The sequence below is a fragment of the Condylura cristata genome, unplaced genomic scaffold, assembly GCF_000260355.1.
Source record: "Condylura cristata isolate star-nosed mole 26May11 unplaced genomic scaffold, ConCri1.0 scaffold00025, whole genome shotgun sequence".
NCBI classification, from domain to species: Eukaryota; Metazoa; Chordata; class Mammalia; order Eulipotyphla; family Talpidae; genus Condylura; species Condylura cristata.
The window spans coordinates 10,572,012-10,595,270 of NW_004567126.1; the positions used below are offsets into that span (position 1 = coordinate 10,572,012).

The window sequence follows — 23,259 nt, forward strand, 5'->3', positions numbered from 1 at the left end:
AAATATGTAAAATCATTTTTACTTTGTAAACTATGCAAAAGCAGTGAGCATGTAAGATTTCACCAGCCCTGCTGTCATTACAGATTTGGGAAACAAATGGAATAATGTCGGATCCCCATAATTAGCAGGACACTGCTCTGGGGTTTTCACGGTCTGTTTGTTGCATTTGTTTTGTTGTTCTGTTTTCATCTGCTGTCCTCCTGAAAGCTTTCAAGTACAAACCAGCCCAGCATCAAGGCCTTAGGTTGAAGCATAGCTAAGGCAAAGCCTGGCACACTGAGCTCACACTGAAGTGGCAGCGGTCATTCTAGAAGGCAAATCTCAGGGAAGGCTGAATCCAGGAACACAGGAGGAAGGAGACAGCCAGACAGGTGCAACCCCAAGTGAGCCAGCTGAGCAGCCTATGCTGCTAATGATGTGATGGTGATGGTGATGGTGATTCTGCTGTGGTTGAACTGAGGCAGAAAAAAGTCCCAAGTTCACTACCTGACCTCTCTCCAAAGGGTACTTGGAATGACCTGACTTGGGAGGTGATTTATTCTATTTAAAAAAAAAAAAAAAACAGCTGAGATCAGAGATTTCCAAGGATAACTAAGAGTTTCCCTGGTCTGGTTAAGACTCCCACCCCAGTCACACACATACATTCAGGACAGCAAAGGGCACAAACATTCAACCCCACGCTTTTCAGATGTTTACCAGGGAGAAGGAAGGAAACTTCTAAGGCTTTGTTGCTATTGAAAATCAGAAGTTTCACTCTGGAAAAAGGCCAGTAAGGAACTTGAAGAAGCAAAGACCCTGATGAAAAGGTTACAACCACCTTGAAACACAGCTGCCTCCCAGGCCCCTGGGACTGTTCCACCACGGTGCTGAGATGAAGTGGTTTGCTCATTTTGGGAAGTGTTAAAGAGGCCATTTTTTCCATTCCCCTGTTTCCAGAAGTGTTTCCCCGAATGTGACTCGAGTTATTCCTATCTTGTAAATTATCCAGGAAAGAAGATTCTGCAGTGTGCTAGGTTGGAAAGTTGATCCTTTCATCTAATTCAAAGCCAGCCCTCTGTGTTTCTGAGCAAGCAGTGAGAGGGCACACTGGGAGGGAACTTGGCAGGGCTTCCCCTGGGATCTATCGTCAAAAAGTACTTTGTGGCTGTGAGAACCTCCTTTTTGGAAGTAACTTGCCCTGAGAGTCTCATGCAGTGCTGGAACTCTGGAGCTACTGAAAGGGCCTGGATGGATTAAAAAGAGATCGGTAGGTCTCCCTGGTAGTGCAAGGGGTTAAGCCTCAGCACTGTGCAGCTCTCAGCAGTCACTGCAGCATAGGTTCAATCCTGGCCAGGGAGCTACAGACCTCTCTTGCCTCACCTGCTGCTCCCCGCAACAGTATATTTCAGTCGTCCTGGCTTATACCCCAGCACTTGTACACATAAATAAATAGAATAAATCTTTTTTGAAAAGGACAAGTTTAGCTATTCAACCATCAATGCCCCTAACACAGGCAGAGATCAGGGTAGTGGGGTCATGTGAGCTGGCAAAGGACTATAAGGTCCTGATCCCAGGGAATATCCCACAAGGATAACTCAGAGAGGGGTAACTCCAGAGCCTGTACCTGGAGAACAAGACCTTGAATCCAATCCAGACCCACGCCATTACATTGGCGTGCCATTAAGTGCTGTGTTTTATCACCATGAGCAAAGATTATAGACCCTGCCAATCCCCTCTCCCTAGTTTCAGGGTCCTCTCAGGTAGGGGGGGGGTGTGTGTGTGTGTGTGTATGTGTGCAGTGTCAACTGTCATCCTCCATTGTTCCCAGTGAAAGGCCACCTTTCCCGAAGTCCCCCAGTAACTGAGCAGCATTAGAGAGGAGTTCTCAAACAAGCAGTTTCTAGAAGTCTGCTGCCCTCTTAGGGAAAGGCTTAATTCCCTCCGGGGTAATACCACTTGGCTGCCAACCTCACCTCTGGTGATATTTTGTCTCCATTCCCACCCAGCTTGAGGTGAAAATTAACCCATGCCACGTTGTTTACTGGGAAGCAGGATTTTAGTATGCCCTTTCCCACCTCTCTCTAGCTTTAACTTTGAAAGCTTAAACTTCTCCCCAGACCTCCCTCTTTTGAGGCACAACTGGATTCCCATACGACCCAGCAGGGATCGGAACACTGCCCCCGTGGCCGTGGTGTGGCCGGGGCAAGAGGTTCTCGGAGGGTGTGTCCCGGGTACTTGGCCTCATAGAGGCAGGAGGAACTGGGGCGTCCCCCAGCACTCCGCCTGCTGGGCCAGCCCAGCACTGGAAGAGTTAAAGTGGTTCTCGCACAAAGCCCGGAGGAAAAAGTTGGAGTTGACACTTACCGAAGGGAGGGAGGAAGGCGAAGGGGTGGGGGGGTGGGGGGACGACGAGTCTTGCTGACTCCTGATTGGTTTTACATTTCATCCAAAAAAATTTTTTTTTTTCTCCTCTCTCGCTCCCTCTTTTCAGTTTCTCTCTGATCCCAGGGGAGGGGAAACGGGAATAGTGAGAGATCAAAAATAAACCTCTTATGTCAAAGCCGGAAAGGAAGTATAAATACGAAGGGATCGGCAGCCCACTCGGTGCTTCCCGGGGTGGGGAGAAGGCAGAGGCCACCGAGCTGGGACAGCGCGCGGGCCGGGCGGAGGAGCGGCGCACGCGGGCTGGCTGACCAGGACACCAGCTGCTCGCGCTCTGCCGGTCGGGCGATCCGGGCAGGAGCTGGTTGCGCCAGCCAGAGGGGCCGCCCGGGGACCGCCGCCGCCGTCGCCAAGTCCCTACGGGCGCCGGAGGCCAGCGAGCTGCTCGATTTTCTCTTTCTTGGAGAGAGCGGCTGGGCCACGCTCCCGCCGCCCGCACCTGCCCGCGCCGGGCCCGCTTCTCCCCTCTCCCGCGCCGCAGCCGGAGTCCCCATGCCCCGCGCCGCCCCCCGGCGGCGGCTGCTCCTGCTGCTCTTGCTGCTACCGCCGCTCGCCCGCGGCGCCCCGGCCCGACCCAGTGCCGAGGGGTCGGCCTCGGAGCTAGTGGTGCCCACACGGTTGCCCGGCAGCGCGGGCGAGCTGGCGCTCCACCTGTCCGCCTTCGGCCAGGACTTCGTGCTGCGCCTGGCGCCGGACGCCAGCTTCCTGGCGCCAGAGTTCAAGATCGAGCACCTCGGGGGCTCCGGCGGGGCGGCTGGGGGCGAGCAGGACCTGCGCCACTGCTTCTTCTCCGGCACTGTGAATGCAGAGCCCGAGTCGCTGGCCGCCGTCAGCCTGTGCGGCGGGCTGAGCGGTTCCTTCCTGGTGGAAGGCGAGGAGTTCACCATCCAGCCCCAGGGTGCAGGGGGCTCCCTGCAGCAGCCGCACCGCCTGCAGCGCCGGGGGCCGGCAGCGCGCCAGAGAACCCACGGCGTGGCCACTGCTGCCGCGGAAGCCCACCCTCTCCCTGCACGACCAGAGTGGGAGGTGGAGAAGGGAGAGGACCAGAGGCAGGAGAGAGGAGACGACGAGTTGGAGGAGGAGGAGGAGGAGAAAGAGGAGGAGGAGGAGGGCAAGGAAGAGGAGGCAGAAGGCGCCAGCGACCCGCCGCCACTGCTGGGGGCCACGAGCAGGACCAAGCGGTTTGTGTCTGAGGCTCGTTTTGTGGAAACGCTGCTTGTGGCCGATGCTTCCATGGCTGCCTTCTATGGGGCCGACCTGCAGGTAGGACTCGCTTTGCCTGGAGACCCCCCCCCCCCCAGCCATGTTCCAGAGTCTCCAAACCCTTCCCTTTGCAGTCCCGCTGAAAAAGCCCTTCACGCTGCTCCCCCTCCCAAACTGACCACAGACAAGGAACTTATCTTTCAGAGAAAGAGTAGTAACTTTTTCTTACCTCTGACACCCTAACACCTATCCCAAGCCTTCCCCATTCAAGCAGAGATGGTGGTGCCGCCTCCTCTCTGCTGCTTGAGCCCGGATCTCCTGCAGCACTTGGCAAAACAAAACTGAAAGTGGGTTTGAAAGCCCCCCCTACCTGCTCCCCGGCACCTGTCTCTCCCAATAGAGATGCAAATTGAACACCACCATCACCACTAGCCACCCACCCATTCCTCAGCCCTCTGCTGTCTCCAGATCTGAGAGGCGCCCAGGGAAAGGCAGCTGGGGTGAAGAGATGCTATTGTATCCCCTTTGCCTACAGAACTGAGATTGCCAGAAGTAAAAGACATTGTTTGGAGAGAGTTGAACCTGGAAAGGAGCTGCTCAACTTCTGTGCGTCCAGCTGGTTCTGATCAAGGCCATGGGCTACCTTGCCAACCTGGCACTCAGCCCAGTAGAATTTGGCAGTGCCAGCATCAGCTCAAGAAGGGAACCTGGGGGCTCAGCGGGGGGGAAACTGAACCTTCAGTGGAAAAGGGAGGGGCGCAGGGAGGGGGATATGGACTCCTTCAGTTAATCTTCCCAAGGCAGCCAGAAGCATGCTCAGTCCACCCCAGCTGCTCTCAGCTCAGACACAGCTCTTCACTGAGCTGGACAGGAAAACTGAGTCAAGAAACAGCTTCTAAAGCCAGACTATTTCTAACTGGAGATGGTGGAACTTGTCTAGAGGAGTGTGTGTAGTGCTGAGACCCAACCTCCCCCAAGGACTAGATGTAATATAAGAATTCCAGGAGAGAACTAGATTTTCTCATCCCCTGGAGAGCACTGAACCAGAGTTGTCGCAGGTACAGAATTGCTTAGAAGTCAGCGTTCCCAGAAACAGGGATCCTGGTAGCGCAATTAATCATGGCAGGCTTGGCCACAGACCCAATTCTAGGCTCAACCTGTGCCCAAGAACTTTGTCATCCTCTATGCGGACAAGCCACAGTTAGTTTCTCACTGCATCTGCCCTGTGCTGCAGTCACTGGGAAATTGCATTCAAGGTAACCGTTAGGGGTGAGAGGTGTCTGGGGTCACTCTTCTGAGTATGGGAGGAGCCAATTAAACTAGGGACAGGCTCTCTGGTGGCTGTGTTGGTAGTCTCCCAGAGTGGCCAGGCAGCTTTGAGCTAACAAGGCAGCCTGCCACGTGGATTTTGGGTCTACACTGACTTAATATCTCCCCACCCTGAGAGCACCAGCTGCTTTCTCTGGCTCCTTTCCCCAAGCAAGTCCTCCAGAGGGTGGCAGCCCAGGCTTGTCCCATCTCAGGTTAGAACCGCCATGGCTGGCTGCTAAGAGCTCCCCTAGAAAGAGCCTGAAGCACATTCATTGCAAATGCAGCACTGAGAGGCTGAGATGCTGACACCCTATCTCAGCCTGCACCTGTTTCTGACATCTGCCTGAGCACCAGGAGGTAGGACAGCCAACAAGGACACAGAGAAGCAGCATAACAGCCATATTTTCCAGGCTTCAGAGCCCAAATGTCCCACCTAATGCTGCCTGCCATCTCACTCTCTCAGCTCATCACTAGACCCTTGAGCTACTGAGTATTTGCCTCAAGGACATACTTGGCATCTCCAGACTTACCATGACCTAGAAGCACACATGCTCAGATGCTAGACTCTGGGAGTCCCAGGCCTCTGAAGCAGGGCTGGGTTTTCCCAGGTTTGTTGCGCCAGACGAATCAGATGCAGACACTTCAGATTCTGCCTTTCTCTTGATAGAGCTCTATTCACACTTCCACCCTCGTGTAACTCCAGGCTGGATGGTTCAGTGCACGCTTGTCACATCCCTCCCCCTCTACATGCACAGGTTTCTGGAACACTCGTAGCCATGCCTCTGTACCCAGCCAGCCCACATGGCCCAGGAGAGCATCAGGTCCCTGTCAGGCTGCGTTCCTCTCCCTACAGGGTCTGCTTCTAGGTCTGACACCTAAAAGAATGTCTCTTCAATGGGCCAGTCCTTTTGGTCTCATTCTCTCACTGCCAACCTGCAAGGTAAGACTCACAGGAGATGCTGACCTTCTCAAGGTTGTGCGGCTACTAGGTGGCAGGCCAGAGTCTACCACGTCTCCAGAACTCTAGTCCAGTTCTTTTCACTGTGCCCCGCTGCCTCTTTAGCAGAGGATAGGACCAATGACTATTTGAACCTTACCCTCAAACACTTGTCCATGCTCTAAGATCAGGGACCTAAAAGCAGAAGACCAAAGACACCCAGGGAACATGGAAGGCCCTGTCCAGAGCAGATGCCACCTTCAAGCCTGGGAACAAGAACTTGCCCTGTTGAAACTGGGCTCATTGCTCAGCAACAGTGAAATTTTCCAGAACTCTGTACCCTTGAGTTCACTTAATCCCTCCAGAGAAGGGGCCGCTGCCTCCTGCCTCCTTATCTGGTTTCAGAGGAAGGGGCTCAGATAAAGGGGACTTCTGAAAGGAGGGAGCACCTCTTGAACAGACCACTAACTCTGTGTCCAGCCCCCCCACCTCCATTGTTTCATGGATGAAACTGGAGCAAGAGAGGAGTGAGCTGAGCAGGGGCACACACTCCATCTGGGAGAGCTGCCCACCCACGTATCAGAGCAGAGAGGGTGTAGAGATGACACTCATTTTCCCCACAATGAACCCAAAACTCCCAGGATATCGGGTAAGCTACCAGCAGGTGATTTCAGAGAAAAAAGTCACTGTCATTCTGCCTTCCATAGCCTCTGGGAAAATATCTCTCCAAGACCTGGACTGAAGTGACCAAGTTTTGCCCAGGTGGTTGGTTCAGCCCAGTTCTGGAGTGATTAGCAACAGGATTCTCTTTTAGTCGCAGAAGTATCCTGGTTTGAAAAATCATCAAAACAGATACAGTCCTCAGTCCCTCTAGCCACCTAAGTCTTCATGGGTGAACGACAAGTGTTATACTCATGTGAATTAGGTTCTCCCACTGGCAAAAAAGAAGAGTCTTTGCCATTTCTTTTTTTTTTGCTGCTGGCTTTTGCTACAGGTTTGCTGCTCCAGAGAGTGAAGTATATTTAACCCTCAAGCAGCACAGGTTTGAAAGGCAAAGGTCCATCTATATGCAGATCTTCTGGTAAACAACTGATGTAAACTTATGGTATTGACAAATAGGGTGCTGTAAGTGTGTTTTCTCTCTGAATTTCTTTTCTCTCCTTACTTTGTTGTGAGAATGCAGCCTACAATATATGTGACACAGGAAGTGTGTGTTAACCCACTGTTTATGTTATAGGTAAGGTTTCCAATCAACAGTAGGTTATATATTCGTGGTTAAGTTTTGGGGGAATCAAAAATTATATTTGGATTTTCAGTTGTGTGATGGTTAGCACCCCTAACCTTTTTTTTTTTTAGCTTCATTTCTCAAACCAAATGCTTTAATATGCAAGGTCCTTGCATATTAAAGTAAGGAGTAAGGAGGGGTGCATTGACAATGTGAGGGAGGTATTCATTGGGTTGCTTGCTTGTATTCATTGGGTTGCTTGCTTGTATTCATTGGGTTCATTTTGGCCATGCTCTAGCTTTCTTTCCAGCAACAAAGATGGGTAGTAGTCAGTATGTGATTAAGAACACAGACTTAGAAAGGAAACAGAAATAACTGAGTGTCCTCGAGCAAGTTACCAAATTCTCTGTATCTCCCACATAGGAGCAGTGTTAGCAGTGTCCTAGGATTGATTTGAGGATGTAGTCAACTATGAGAAGCACCCAACCCAGTGCCTGGCACATAGAAGGTGCTCAGCTGAGCACAGACTAGGACACTTGTCCTGGATGATGACATTGTCAGAGTGGAAGGACAGGCCACCATAGCCAGTCACTAATGTGACTGCCCCCCTGCAGGGCTGAGGCAAGCCTTTTCAGCATGCTCTGCTCACAATGTTTAAGCTTGTCTCCTCGTGGCTCTGGGGAGTGTGTGCTTTGGAGAAGCTATATGACAACTGGCTATTTGGACAATGAGGAGAAATGAAGGACATTGTGCAGACCCCCTCTTTTCCCTGTGGTTTCCATCCTCTTCCTTTGCTCCCCCTCCACCTTCTCCTCAGTGTTGTCTCTAGCCCAATAGAGATGCCCGAGCCAAACGAAAAGTGGTGTTATCAGTGGTGAGGTCAGAGTCCACTCTTCCCCTCCTCGCCCTGCCAGGCATACTGTGGGGAAAATAGTTAAGATGCACAATGTGAAGAGCAAATGAGCAAAACCTCATGGATGAGTTCTGAGCAGAAGGAGCTGGAAATGTGTTTGGCTGTGACCCAGTTTCCCTGAGATGCACACCACAGTTCGCTTTGGCTGCCATGGGAGCTCTGAGGGAGGAAGCTGTTTGTTTGTATCTCAAAGAATCAAAGACAGCTATGTCCCAGCCTGTTTCACTGGGGTGGTATTTTCTCCTTTCCTGGTCTTGGGGCACCAGGAGAGGAGTAGACTCCCTGAAAAATCCACACCTCCCCTGAGGAGAAGTAGGGCGTGAGATCCCCAAATTATTCAAGAGTCCAACTGGCCATAGGCTCAACCTACCTGACATGGTTGTGGGAAAGGGTCTGTTCTGCTGGGACCCCCCACTCCACCAAGGGGCCTCACATCATTCTTGTTCCTCCAGCAGCAGCCCTGGCCTGTGTAGTGAGCAGGGAGCTATAAATAGACACCAGGTGGTGGAGCATGTGGCCTGACCTCTTTGAGTGACTGTGGGGCCCACCATCCATGGTACCTCATGAGTCAGGCTGTCCCGTAAGCCCACGCCATTGAATGGCTGGAGGAGACTCAGAGATCCACAGGTGATGACACCCATCCCATCCAAGCTTAGTGGACATTTCCCATGCAGAACTGCAAGATGTATAGCAAATGTCAGGTATTCCTGAAACTATTGCTCAGAAACGTGTCACCAAGGAGAAGATAGTGGGTGACTGCTTCTCCCAGTGGGAAAATAGGTAAGGGAAGTAAGAGGGACAAGGATTAGGAGTTTAACAGCATTGGACACTGAATCCGTTCAGCCTTCTTGCAATGGAAATTATCCCCGGAGATAGCAGTCTGCAGGGCCTTCAAATGTGCTGAAGTGGAGCCCACTGCCTGGAAGGGAAATGGCTCTAAAACCAGCTCAGCCGGACAGTTACTTAGTATCTAGAGAAGGTGAGATAAGCTTTCCACACTGCAAAGGAAGATAATCCCCAAAAAACTGAGAGCCAGAGCTCGCACAAGGCCTCAACCTGTTCTATATGCAAGTATGCCCCCCTCCCCTGCTATATCTTAGGTTTTCTCTGGGGACAAGACCGTTGCACGATGTCCCCTTGGCTGCACTGCCTGAGAGCCTCAGCCTGACCTGGTCAGCTTGGGACACAGCCTCTTCTAAAGCTCGAGCATACATGCTGTATCTTCTTGCACCCGAGCTGACCAGCTGGCTTCTCTTATCATCACACCTTTATAAAATAACATCTTCCCCAACTCTGAGTTTGTGAAATTGGAACTCAAAGGAAAGAAACCATACAAGGACAGTTGCAGATTTCCTTGGAAGAAATTCCAGGGGTCCATCATGGCTCAGAGGACTCTGGCCCTTCCCTTAGGACAAGAGACCAAAAGACGCTTTCTGTTCCCTGAAATTATGAAGACCTGGCCAGGAAGGGGCCTGCAGCAAGCCACCACCACTCAGTCCGCACCCCCTGTTGCATAATGATGTGATTGCTTCTTCTCCCTTAGGAATCCAACTCCAGGAGCAAAAGCCAAGTTTCAGCTTTACTGATAAGATGTTTACATCAGCCTAAACATAGCTAGAGTGCTTGATGCTCTAAATAACCTGCCAACCCCTGTTTGTAGGGCTTACAAAATACCTGGCTTGCTGCCGGCGAGGTGAACAGACAGATCCCATTCACAAATAATGGGATTCGTCTGGAACGCCCACACATGGCCTCTACTGATGGAATGTCCCTCTCCAGTCTTTCAGTTCCTTTCCCCTCCTTCCACTCCCAACTTGGGGACTATGGGAGTAAAGAAGAAGAGGCTTATGGGAGCTGGTGCTTAATTAAGGCACAGAGAGACAGAGCAAATGAGGAGCAACTGAGCTTACCTTACTCCTACCTCAAGAAACACCTGCCTCAGCCCCTTTATCTCCCCTTCTGCAAATGATGCAAGAGGATTCCTTTCTAGAGGCCCTAGGGGCAGAGCAGTGGGCTCTAGCTGGCCTCCTCGAAAGCCTGGGGCAATTGCAGCGCAGAGATAGGCAGGAGCCAAGGGATAAGGCAGACTCCTTTAGCTGATGGGGGATGGAGGTGAGGGAAGGACTAAAAGCAGGTATGAGCCTAAGCTTCTGGGTCACATTAGGTCCACTGCATCCTCTCAAGCAACAGGCTGCAAGGAATAACCCCTTTGGCGTCGTCCATGGCAAAGCCAGAAGGCCAATCACTGCAAGACTTAACAAGAAGGAGTGTCAGACACAGACCCGCAGGCTGGCATCCTAACTTGAAGAGCTGTATGACTTCAGAATGTTCTTTAACATGCATGAGCCTCCATTTCCTCATTTGTAAAACTGGAATTATCATACCTACGTCAGAGCATTATTGTTAGAATTTCACGAGGTGGCATATGAAAAGTGTAGGCCAGACTGGCACAGGGTAGCTAATGCAGGTAGTGATTGTTAGAGGAAACTTCTCACAGTTAACCATCCATCCTGAAGAGTTTACCCCCAACAGGTATTAGGGACATACTCCACTAGATTCTATGAGGGAAATTCTGCTAACCTCAAGCACTCAGATCATTGCTTCTGGGCTGAGAACAGAGAAGGTTGTGGGTGACTGGCAGGGAAGCAGCTGATGTCAAGGTTAAAGCAGAATAAGCAGTGCAGTCAGACAGAAATTTCTGTGATTATGGAAATGTTCTGTCCGCTCAGTTCAATACATAGCCAAGAGCCATCAGTAGCCCTTAATGCATTTAAAATGTATCCGGTGTGATAGAGAACTGTCATTTTAATCATACTGAATTGTCATTGACTTAAATTTACACAGCCACATGTAAGTGCTCTAGATGTCAAGTGCAAGTGCTTGGGGTCCAGGCAGTCTGGGTTCAAATACTGGCCACAAGCTCATTAGCTTTGTGATGTTTGGTCAATCACTAAACCTCGTTTTTTTTTTTGACATAGAAAATGAAGGTAAATAACAGCAAGGTCTCAGGGGTCTTCCCCAGGTGTTCAGCACAGAGCCTGGGCACGTGGGATGCACAAGAAGGGGTGGTGGCTGCGGGTAGGCAAAGGCAGGATTTAACTTTCACTCTGCTGCTCCCTCCTCCCTGCAGAACCACATCCTGACACTGATGTCCGTGGCAGCCCGCATCTATAAGCATCCCAGCATCAGGAACTCCGTCAACCTGATGGTGGTAAAAGTGCTGATAGTGGAAGATGAGAAATGGGGTCCAGAAGTATCCGACAATGGGGGGCTCACTCTGCGCAACTTCTGCAGCTGGCAACGGCGTTTCAACCAGCCCAGTGACCGGCACCCAGAGCACTTCGACACGGCCATCCTGCTCACCAGACAGGTCTGTGGGCTGGCTCCAGAAACCCCGGAGAGGGAGGGAGGCGGGATGGGCAGATCAAAGCCAGGACCAGGCCTGCCCAAACATGGGAAATGTCTCCCTGCTGGTCCCAGCTGGACGCCAGGAGCCTCAAATGTGGAATGACGAGGAGGAGGTCATGAGGACAAGTGTGAGGTATTTGCAAGGGAAGGAAAGGAATCTCAGAAGGGCTCTTTTCCAAAAGTTTGTGACCAGCTGTCTGCTGAGGTCATAAAAAGAGGAAATGGGCTCAAACTGCCCAGAGAGAGAGAGATCTCGAATTGGAGGAAGAGAGAACTTCATCTTCTATGGCTGTTAAAATAGGGCAGGTAACCAGGGTGTTGCCTTGAGGTTTCCCTGAATCGGACACCTGTTCACCTATCTGGGGCAATTTAAATGTACAGCTTCTTGACGAAGAGAGTAAAACCACAGGGACTAGGCCCCTTTCACTCCTGCATCTGCAAAGCCACCCCACAAGTTTTAGCTCCATGTTATAATCAAGGAAACTGAGGCCGAGGGCCAGCACCATAGCCAAGCCAAGGCTGTCCTGCCACAGGTCAGTGCTCTCGGCTGCTCTGCTGTCTACCTCCCAAATGAGCTTTCACAGTTCCTGTGAGCTCTAGGAACGCCAACATGGAAAGAGAAACAGCTCCCTAGCATGAGAGTCCTATACACACTAATAGACATTGGCTTTAAAATTTTCCTTTCTCGGGGCCCTCCCTGGTGGTGCAATGGATTTAGAGCAGCACTGTGAAGCTATCGGCAGCCACTGCAGCAAGAGTTTGATTCCTGGCCAGGGAGGTGACCCACATGGCGTGGCAGACTTCTGACCTTCCCTCTCCTCAGCAGTGTACTTCATTCAGTCTGCCTATTCTGCTTCCCACTCTGTCTCTGGTGAATCCTCTCACACCCCTACACCTCTGGCCTGTACCCCAGTTCTTGTATGGATAGATAAATCAATCTTTTTAGAAACTCCCCTTTATCTCAGGAGGAACAGGAGTAGGGAGAGTCTTCTCTTCTGTCTGTGCTCATGCTCTCACTCTCTCCTTTGAGCAGAATTTCTGCGGGAAGGAGGGGATGTGCGACACCCTGGGCGTGGCCGACATAGGCACAATCTGCGACCCCAACAAGAGCTGCTCTGTGATCGAGGACGAAGGTCTGCAGGCAGCCTACACTCTGGCCCACGAGCTGGGTAAGCCCTGCCCTCCCAGCCCACTGACAGCACCGGTGGGATGTGCTCTTCCCGCCCAGGCTAGCCCAGGGCCTGAGGAACACGCAGCCCTCATGCCAAGCCCCTGCCCCTCACACAGCCGGCGCAGTGATTGTAGACAAATACATCTTGTGCTTTCACCACGCCCACCCGAGCAGAAGGCCAAAATAGTAAAAGTGTCCTGCCCTCATCAGAGGACACCAGGAAAAGGCCAAAACCTGAACCAAATGCCTCAGTAAAGTAGACAGGATTCTGGGAAGATGGACTGTAAAGAAAGGAGAGTAGAAACAAGAGAGTGATTGAGGCGAGTGTGGATTTAGGACAGACTGAGGCGGAAAATAACCTGTGAAACCTGAAACACAACTAAGAGGGGAACAGTAGTTCCCATGAAGAGCAGGTTATGGGTTAAGCCTTCTTTTGTCAGCAGAGCATGGGTCTCCCGCAGGGGTAGGGGTGGGGGTCATGTGGCCAGTCCCAGGGCAGGGCAGATAGCCAGGAGCCTTTGGCATGAACGGAGGGTCTCTCCTCACAGGGCACGTCCTCAGTATGCCTCACGATGACTCCAAGCCCTGCTCGAGGCTCTTTGGGCCCATGGGCAAGCACCACATGATGGCGCCCCTCTTCGTCCACCTAAACAAGACGCTGCCCTGGTCCCCCTGCAGCGCCATGTACCTCACGGAGCTCCTGGACAGCGGGCACGGTAGGCGTCCTCAGGCCTCTCCCTGGCAGGCAGCTTCCTCAGGCTGCTGCTGACATCGGTGCCGTTTCTGCCTGTGCTCTGTCACATCACAAAATGTTCTAGACATTTTGTAGAAGAGACTACAGAGATGGGTCCCTCATACAGCCTCGTGTGCCAAGCATTCTGGCCATTGAGTATACTCCTCCTGGCCCAGTCTTCCAGCAGCCTGGCTTCTGATTTAGATTAGTCGTCACCCAGCAGGTAGAATTGGTCAAAGGTTTGTCTGGAGGAAGCAAACAAAGCAGGAAGGAAAGGAAGAATGTGGCATAGGAGAGAGAAGACAGTCTCTAGGGCTGGCATAATGGATCTGTAACTTAAAAATGACAAAGGGGGCCCTCCCTGGTGGCACAATGGGTTGGGACGCAGCATGCAAGGTGGATGCTGCCACTTCAGTGCAAGTTCAATCCCCGGCCCCGGAGGTGACCCACATGGCGTGGCAGACCTCTCCTGACCCGCCCACTGCTCCCCTCAGCAGTGTACTTTGACGATCTGCCCGTTCTGCTCCCCACCTGTCTCTGAATCATCTCACTGCCCCTGTGCCTCTGGCCTCTGTATGCATAAATAAATAAATCTTTAAAAAAAAAACAAAAAAGAAATGGCAAAGGTTGTTCACAGGGATTACAGCTGAGATGAAAAAAAAAGGTACGAAATGAAGGATAATGTAAATATATATATGTAATGGCAAAGGCAGGAAATAGGGCACGGGGGGGGAGGGGGACAGTAAGGTGGTCAGGGGTTCTATGCTAGCTGAAACCATTGCAATTGTTGTGTTCAGCAGTGAAAATTTATTCTACTTCTTCTCACTGATGATGTAAAAATCTCATTACCTGAACATCACCACTTGGGTGTGATTTTGCCCTCAGGTGTTTTAAGACCCCGTTTAAATCCCCCTCAGATTTGTGATTCCATCCATGTGTAACAAGACAAGGAGCTAGCACATCCCAGGTGTGCACAGAATGAATGCTAGATGCTCTGAACAACAACAGAAATTCAATCCGACCCAAAAAATTGTCAACAATTGGATGAATCTTTATAGATGATTGACTGTTGATGCTTTCTTGAGGTGAAGGTTTATGTTATGTCTAGACCTAAAACCCCGTCTTGGGAATGTAAGTGTAATCTGGGAAGCACTAGAGTTGAGAAGGCGACTCCAGCCCTGATTCTTGCTCCTCTGCTTCCTCCATTTCTCAGGAGACTGCCTCCTGGACGCTCCCACCTCCGCCCTGCCCCTTCCCACAGACCTGCCGGGCCGCAGCGCCCTCTATGGGCTGGACCAACAATGCAAGCAGATTTTCGGGCAGGGTTTCCGCCACTGCCCCAACACGTCTGCGCAGGATGTCTGTGCCCAGCTCTGGTGCCAGACCGAAGGCGCCGAGCCCCTCTGCCACACGAAGAACGGCAGCCTGCCCTGGGCTGACGGTACGCCCTGTGGGCCTGGTCACCTCTGCTGGGAGGGCAGCTGCCGGCTGGAGGAGGAAGTGGAGAGGCCCAAGGTGAGAAGGGGCTGGCCAGTGCTGGGGAGGGGAGGGGTAGGAAGAGGGAGGGCTTGACAAGGGCTGGGGTGGGGGTGGGGGGCTGTCAAGGAGGAATTCACACTTGGGAGCCATGAACTAGGAGACTTGGGGCCAGACTGCAGCTGACTTCTAAGTATGATCACTCATCTTTTAACAAACATAGCAATGCTAATTTATTCCAGTGCATCTTTCCAAGTCCGTGGAGGCTGACTTCTAGTGAATGGAGTGACACAGCAGAGCTCTGGGCCTGTTGGGAAAACCCCCTTTGGAATGGCTTTGGAATTGACTTGAAAGCTTGTGAGGCTTGGTGATGGATGAGAAACTCCTCACAAGGTCCAGACGGTGGGCATGCACTAAGCGGGAGCTTATGGTTTCTATTGTAAACAGATAGAGTGACAGCAGAAGAGAAATAGTCAGTGAAGGACTGAGGAGAAAGTACTCCCATCCTACCCACGTCTGAGCTGGGTTCATAATTAGAGGTCAGGAGAGTGAGAGTAATTGTGGGATTTCCCTAATCAAAGAGGAGAAATTAGAACTGCTGTGACCAGGCAGAGAAAACTTGGCCCAGGACAGAGTCAACTTGCAAGAAAAAACAAGGCCATGCCAGGGAGAGCTTTTAATGATTCACTTCTGTGCCGTGCTCCTAATACTTCCAAACTGTGGGGCTGACCACACTTCTCATCTTGCGAGAGTTGAGCCATCTCTGGGAAACAGCATCCATTGTGCCCACAGCCGGGACCCAGCCCAGTGCCCACCTAGCTCCCCCTCTCTGAGAGGATGGTCCTCAGTGGCATGTCCTTCACTCTGAGCCTCAGGCCACTTGTTGAGCCTAGGGAACCACACACCTTCTCCTAGCCAGAGCTGGGCAGGTTTCGTGACCTCATCCTCAGCCATCGCTCACCTCCCTGCTCGATACGAACTGCTCTTAGGTCCCATCCTCTCCCAGGAGAGACTTCACATGTTACTGGTGGAAGGGGGGCCTCCAGTGTTCCCCAGCACCAAAGCCAGGTTCAGCAAGAGGGGATGTGGGCATGAAATAACTCTGGGGTGAGGTTAGTCCTCTATATGTTAGGGGAAAATAAAGTCCTAAAATATGATAGCCATGACAGAACCCTATCTTTGTAAAATAGAAATGGTCCATCTTGATGTTCATATATTCTGAGCAAAAGCATGAAAAAATTTTGATGAAAATCTCTGCCAATTTATCTGGGGAGGGGTGTTTATTTAATAACGTTTCTTTTCTACACTTTTCTGCATTTTTCAATTTTTACATAAGTAAATATTGCTTTTGTGATTTTTTTCAAAAGATGTATTTTATTTATTTATGCACAGAACAGGGGTGTAGACCAGAGGTGCAGGGGGTGGAAGGATTCCCCAAGACAGAGTGGGGAGCAGAACAGGCAGATCTATTGAAATACACTGCTGAGGGGAGCAGTGAGGAGGTCTGCTGTGCCATGTGTGGTTCAGCTCCCTGACAGGGATTAGAGCTGGGGCCTTAGCCCTGAGGCAACCCCTAGGCCACCAGGAAAGGCCTGATGTTTCTTTTTTCTAATTATCTTCATTTTGAAAACTCTGTAGCTGTCAAAGACAAAGGTTTGTTTTTCCTGGTCGGTTGTGAAGCCGAAGCACTTCTGTGTGTTCCAGGCATTACCATCCCACCGAACAGTAGCTGGCCGATGGGTTGCAACACACCCAGCGACTTTTCCCTTTAGTCTCGGCATTGATCTGACCTTGGCAATGGTGACCTTCGGGCTTCACTGGACTTGGTTGTTGGGTGTCCTCCAAACCCCTTTCCTCCACCCATCAGCGTATGCCTTCCTCCACTGTGACAACCAAAATGTCGGCAAACATTGCCAAATGATTCTGGAAGGCAAAACTGGCCCTGATGGTGAACAGCTGCCTTAGACCCAACCTTATTCCCATAAAAGATTTTCATTCAACAACTATTACATTGAGCAACTTACTAAGGGTCAGGCACTGTGTTAGACACTGGTGGGGTGGGACCAACAGTCCAGAACAGTCTCTGTGTTCACAAAACTACCAGCCAAGTGGACCTCACAGTCACTAACCCATGATCGGGACAGCAGGGTGAACTCAGAGAAGCAGAATGCACCTCGCCTCCCACATAGCATCACCCAGAGATCTGAGTCCCCCGGTGCAGGGTGACCTTTTGTGTTTCAGGCCGCGGTCGATGGAGGCTGGGCCCCATGGGGACCCTGGGGAGAATGCTCTCGCACCTGCGGAGGAGGAGTCCAGTTTTCACACCGCGAGTGCAAGGACCCCGAGCCTCAGAATGGAGGACGCTACTGCCTGGGTCGGAGAGCCAAGTACCAGTCGTGCCGCACAGAGGAATGTCCCCCCGATGGTAATGCCACCTCAGCCATACCTGCCCTGGCAGCTGCCTTTTGCTGATTCCCCAGAGGAGGGGTAGGGTGGGTCTCCCACAAGACAGAGCTTTCCTACCATCACACATAAGTGGACTCTGCCAGGCATGTAGTTTTAAGGCAGATCCTAGGGACCAAAAAGCATGCTCGTGCCTGAAGACCCTAGCAAAGTCGAGGGGAGTGAGATTTCTAGAAGAGAACATCGAGGTGTCAGTCCCAACCAAGCTTGCTCAGGATGCCAGGGTGGGAGCGGGGTAGTCTTCGAAGAGAGCTAGTATCTAGGATAATAATCCTGCTGGATGCATCTGAACCCACGTCTGCATGCAAAATGGAAGTGTTTTCCAAAGCAAGTGTCAGAGCCAAACCTCCAATATCTTTCCAGCCAACATTCAGCCCAGGGCAGAGGGAGGATTTCTGAATCTGATTCTAGTGCACATTCCTTCTCAGGAGAGCTGCCCATCTCCCCTTAGGGCCGTGGCAGCTGGCTGACAAACATCCCAGGGAGCAAAGCTGCCCCTGCATCCCCTTGACATTGCCCTACCGCCCTAGGGGTTGCTAGAAATCACGCACATTGACTCAGAAGGCAGTCAGGGGCAGCCGCAGAACTGATGAGAGGGAACCATTGTAAGTTTTCCCCCACCACCCCATCCAACTCCAATTACTGGCAGGCAGCAAAAGACAAGCAGAGCTTTAGGAGAGCTTCATCCAAATGCCAGACACTGGCACTGTATCTAGTGAAGTTCTAGAAATTTGGCCTCAGGATTGCAAGATATATAGGGCAAAGTGCTGCCGAGAAAGAGAAAGAGATGGAGGGGTTTGTAGATGGGTAGTCAGTATACATACAAAGCAGATGTGGGTAATAGTTTATGTGATTTCAGATGCACCAGGATCAGCCATCTCAATCAAGTGGTTTTTAGCACCTCTTGTGTGGCTTGAACTATAAGAGATGCTGCCAATGACGTAGAAATGCAGAAAGCATGGTCTCTGCCCTCAAGAAGCTGGCAGTTTAGTTAGTGATCCAAACCCACTTTACAAAGCAATTTAAGTTTAATCTATGAAACCCAGACCCCAGGTTTATGAGAAATTCAAACAAGAAAAGCCTGAGCTCTTCAGAAGCTTCATGGAGCGCAAAGGCTGAACAATGAGATAGAGACAGTGATGCAGTATGGGAGGTTGAGCCAGCTGGAAGACCAGGTCTGATTGGGCTGTGTGCACTCTAATGGAGTCAAACAACATGATGAGCGGTCAAGGTCAGATCACATGACCCTGAAAGCTATCAGAGCATCTGCCCTTCCTTTGGGTCACTGTCCCATCAGGTCACTTGGGAAACTTCTTCAGACACTGGGGCCCAGAACCCTCAGAGGTACTGAATCAGAATCAGGAATATTCCTGATGGCCTTTGCATGGCCATCTATGTCTGGAAAAGTAGCCACAGGCCATCTGAGTGTATAGCGAGGTTGGAGAACCTGGTAAGATAATGGAATGAGAGAAGTTTAATTTGAGGGTTGAGGGAAACTACGTGCCTTGTTGAGACAAATTATTCTGGAAGCAGCATCCAGAAGTATGAGGAAACGCTGGCTGTTTGTAGGGGACAAGGTGACACACAAAGTCATGAAGCCACGACTTGGGAGCCATGGACCAAGATGCTGACAGTGAGGTGGAGACATATAAAATCACAGGTTGTTCTGAATATAGTGTAAGACTTAATGAACACATTGGAAATAGTGTGTGCAGGTACTCAGGCATTCAGCCTGAGGCTGGAACATCCTAATTTCACCCAATGAAAATCAAGCCAGTTCATGGAGGGCTTTGCTGAGCTGGAGTCATCATGGTAGCTAAAAAAGAGTCCCTCACCCAGCATTAAGACACATGGGAATAGGAACTAAAGCAAAAATCTACACATCCATCATCACCAAGGAAATTAAGGTAGAGCACCATTAGCTGAGACCCTAAAATATAGCTCCCTGCCTCATTTTTGTGCCTGCCAAGCTTACTGAATTGTTCCCTGTTCCTGTCTAAATTTTTCCATGTGTAAAGTGGAATTAACATCTTCCCCAAAGGGAAAGAATATTTATCCCAGGAGACCCAGCTGAGACCAGATGCTCCTTTTTTTTATCCCTATGATGAAGTCACACATGGATATAGCTCAGTGTGTGTAGGCCCAGGTGACAGTGGTCCTGTGTCCTATGGGCGGATCCAAACCAGGAAGACGGAAGGTGCTTAAATCCACATGCTCCCCTGATGGGTCTGCCTGCTTCAGCACAGCGTGTTAACGCCATGCCGTTTCTTCCTCCTGTAGGGAAAAGCTTCCGGGAGCAGCAGTGTGAGAAGTACAATGCCTACAACTATACTGACATGGATGGGAACCTCTTGCAGTGGGTCCCCAAGTATGCTGGCGTGTCCCCTCGAGATCGCTGCAAGTTGTTCTGCAGGGCCCGGGGGAGGAGTGAATTCAAAGTGTTCGAGGCTAAGGTGAGTCCCCTGAACTCAGACCCACAGCCAGGGAGGGGAGCCTCCTGGCCTCGCCCACCTGCAGGCTCTACCTGCCTTCTCCTTGCTGCAGGTGATCGACGGCACCCTGTGCGGGCCAGAGACTCTGGCGATCTGCGTGCGTGGCCAGTGCGTCAAGGCTGGCTGTGACCATGTAGTGGACTCACCTAGGAAGCTGGACAAATGTGGGGTGTGTGGGGGCAAAGGAAACTCCTGCAGGAAGGTCTCTGGTTCGCTCAACCCCTCCAGGTGAGTCTCCCTGATAGTTGCACCCCCAGTTGCAAGAGCAGAGAGGGCTTTGGAGTCACATCAGCCTCAGTATAAATTAGGACTGTTCCTTCCCACTCATGGAGAACTGAACTTCAAGTTTTTTTTGTTTGTTTTTTAAGATTTATGTTTATGTAGAAGTGGGGCGCAGGCTAAAGGTGTGGAGGGGTGAAAGGTTTCACCAGCAATAGAGTGGGGAGCAGAACAGGCAGATTTACTGAAACACACTGCTAATGGGAGCAGCAGGGGAGACAGGAGAGGTCTGCTGTGTCATGTGGGTCAGCATCCCAGCTAGGGATTTAAACTCAGGCCTATAGTGATGTTGCTGAGACTTAACCCCTCGGCCACCATGGCGGCCCCCGAGTGGCATTCTTGATAAAATATTGGCAGTCTTGCCTGCTTTGGGCCCTTGCGAAAGTGCAGACAGAGCTCCCTGGCAGGGTCTGGCCCATTGAGAGGACAGCACCCCGGACAGCCGGAGCTCACGTGGGTCAAGATGTTGCATCGCTGAGTTGTCAGCAATAGTGCTCCGCTGAGTAAGCTGGATTCTTCTGGGACCATATGTGAAAGACATCTCACCCTGTGCCTGGCAAGTCCTTTCTGCAGGTGGATGTTCAGAAAAGAGGGTAGAAAAATGGGGGCAACACAGCCACCTCACTGCTTTCATGGATCTGAGAACTTCACATTCTCACTTCTTAATGCCCCCATTCAGAAAGCTTCTATATTTGCTTCCACTTCTGTGGCACAGTTAGATTCCACGACTGTGCTCAGGGTTGCACTGATTGTGGCAGCCAGGAGGAGAAGCCATGTGTCTTACTCCCTGGACGGTTTCTTCCTGCCATTGCATGTGCTTCCTGAGGAGGAAGGGCAAGGACAGCTGCTTCATGCCACCGTGCACCCCTCTGTCTCGCTCACCCCAGCTGGCTCCGAGAACAGATCAGCCCACAGCAGACAACATGGGCATCTTCTCAAATTTAAACTCAAAGGAGATAGACAAAAGGAGCATGGAACATGGGAAATTCAGCAGCTGAGTCCCTCAGCCTGCTTCTCTAGGCATCTAGGCCCATGGAGGCCTAACAGCTGCCCCAGACAAAGCTGCTAAGCTCAGCTGGGCACAGGCGATCATGGCCAAGGACCAGGTGGTTGTCTTCCTCTAACCCCTTCAGTTTCTCCCAGGCTTTATCATCCAGATACTTTTACTCCAGAAGGACAGAAAACAATGAAGTGGTGTCTCCATCCCACAAAAGCCCTAAACCTACAATAGAATGGAAACATTTTCCCAAAACAGCATCCCAGCCTGTGGAAGGGGTGGCCCCTAATGTGGACACATCCAAAAGGAGGCTTCTTGGAGGCAGCCTTCCACCCTGACTCTGACTAGAGCCCCATTAGCCCATCCTCGGAGTTGATGGAATTTAGCAGGTGGGCTGAGGTGGCCCTCCTGGTGGGGAGAACGGGTGTGTGGGGCAGACTTCTAGTTGGGTGAGCTCTGGGTTGGGAAGTGATGCATCGCACATACACCAAGGTGGCAGGTTTGACAGCCCCACGTGGCTTTTCTGGGCTGCCTACCCCTCTGTGCTGCTGTCATGACCCAGACATCGACACTCAATACCAACATTTCTTTTGTTGTTGTTTGTTTTTAAGATTTATTTATTTATGCGCACAGGAACTAGAGTACAGGCCAGAGGTGCAGGGGGGTGAAAGGAATCACCAGAGACAGAGTGGGGAGCAGAACAGTAAGATCTGTTGAAATACACTGCAGAGGCGGGCAGTGGACAAGACAAGAGAGGTCTGCTGTGCCATGTGGGTCACCCCCCGGCCGGGGATGGAACTCATGCTGCAGTGTCTGTGAATAGCTTCATAGTGCTGTGTTTTAACACCTTGCGCCACCAGGGAGGGCCTCAATACAAGTATTTCTAAGAGAGTTGCCAGACAAAGCACAAGTCCTTGAAAATCTCAGTGTACAGACATTCCTGTCAGCCTCAGTCGCTGATTTATTTAGAACTTTGGGATAGCTGCTGAGTTACTGCTTCATGGGTTTTGTCTGCCCAGCCCCAGTCACCAGCATGCTTACTTCCTGAGGTACTGAGCTGTGTCTTAACTGTCTCTCCTTCCTGTCACAGTTACGGCTACAATGACATCGTCACCATCCCAGCCGGTGCCACTAATATTGATGTGAAACAGCGGAGCCCCTCGGGGGTCCAGAATGACGGCAACTACCTGGCCCTGAAGACGGCTGACGGGCAGTACCTGCTCAACGGAAACCTGGCCATCTCAGCTATAGAACAGGACATCTTGGTGAAAGGGACCATCCTCAAGTACAGTGGTTCCATTGCCACCCTGGAGCGGCTACAGAGCTTCCGGCCCCTGCCCGAGCCTCTGACTGTGCAGCTCCTGACCGTCCCTGGTGAGGTCTTTCCCCCCAAAGTCAAATATACCTTTTTTGTTCCTAATGAGGTGAACTTCAGCATACAGAACAGCAAAGAGAAAGCAACCACCAACGTCATCCAGCCCCTGCTCAATGCGCGGTGGGTCCTGGGGGACTGGTCCGAGTGCTCAAGCAGCTGTGGTGCTGGCTGGCAGCGGAGGACAGTGGAGTGTCGCGACCTGTCAGGCCAGGCCTCAGCCACCTGCAACAAGGCTCTGAAACCTGAGGATGCCAAGCCCTGCGGAAGCCAGCTGTGCCCCCTGTGATTCAGGGGAGCCGGAGCCAGACTTGTGCTCATAGACTCGGGGCCCTGGGGTGCGACGAGGGTCCCCACTACGGTGACCCTATGTAGAGAGGTGGCGTGGGCTGGCCTGCCCAGGCCTCCCGTTGCCACAGCCCCTCCAGTTTGGCATGAATTCATAAGAGGGAGAAGAGGATGGGGACAACAGTCTACACCTTGTGGAGTGGACCTTGTTCAAGTAGAAGGCATAGGTTAAAAGATACAAATGTGCACTTATTGACCCAAATGGGAGATTCAGTCAGCCCATTTGCAAAGGACTAGCAAACACAAATGAAAACCATTTTCTATTTGATTTCCCCGATAAATAATCTACCTCAGAGGGGAAAGACTTAGTGAAACAGAGGGGTGGGGCCGGGGAGTGAATGGTGAATGTCAAAGCAAGCTCTATGGTTCCACTCCCGAGCTGTCTTCAGAAATGACCATGGCTGTCTTCAGTATTAAAACCCACTACCTAACTGGCGCAGAGTTGCAGGACTATGGAAGCCACCTGTTCTCAGGCTCCCACCTGCAGGGCTGGATCATGTCAAGTATTTA

The 23,259-nt window shown here is 51.4% G+C and overlaps 1 protein-coding gene across 1 annotated transcript; it reads left to right on the forward strand.

Moving 5' to 3' along the window:
- Nucleotides 1–2,913: 2,913 nt before the first annotated feature.
- On the forward strand, nt 2,914–23,259 carry ADAMTS8 (ADAM metallopeptidase with thrombospondin type 1 motif, 8). The gene is made up of 9 exons (XM_012729483.1): nt 2,914–3,684; nt 11,141–11,380; nt 12,452–12,587; nt 13,138–13,305; nt 14,536–14,837; nt 17,040–17,223; nt 19,542–19,714; nt 19,806–19,981; nt 22,120–23,259. Exons 1-9 carry the CDS (start codon nt 2,914–2,916, stop codon nt 22,688–22,690), a joined length of 2,721 nt encoding a protein of 906 aa, XP_012584937.1. The 3' UTR covers nt 22,691–23,259.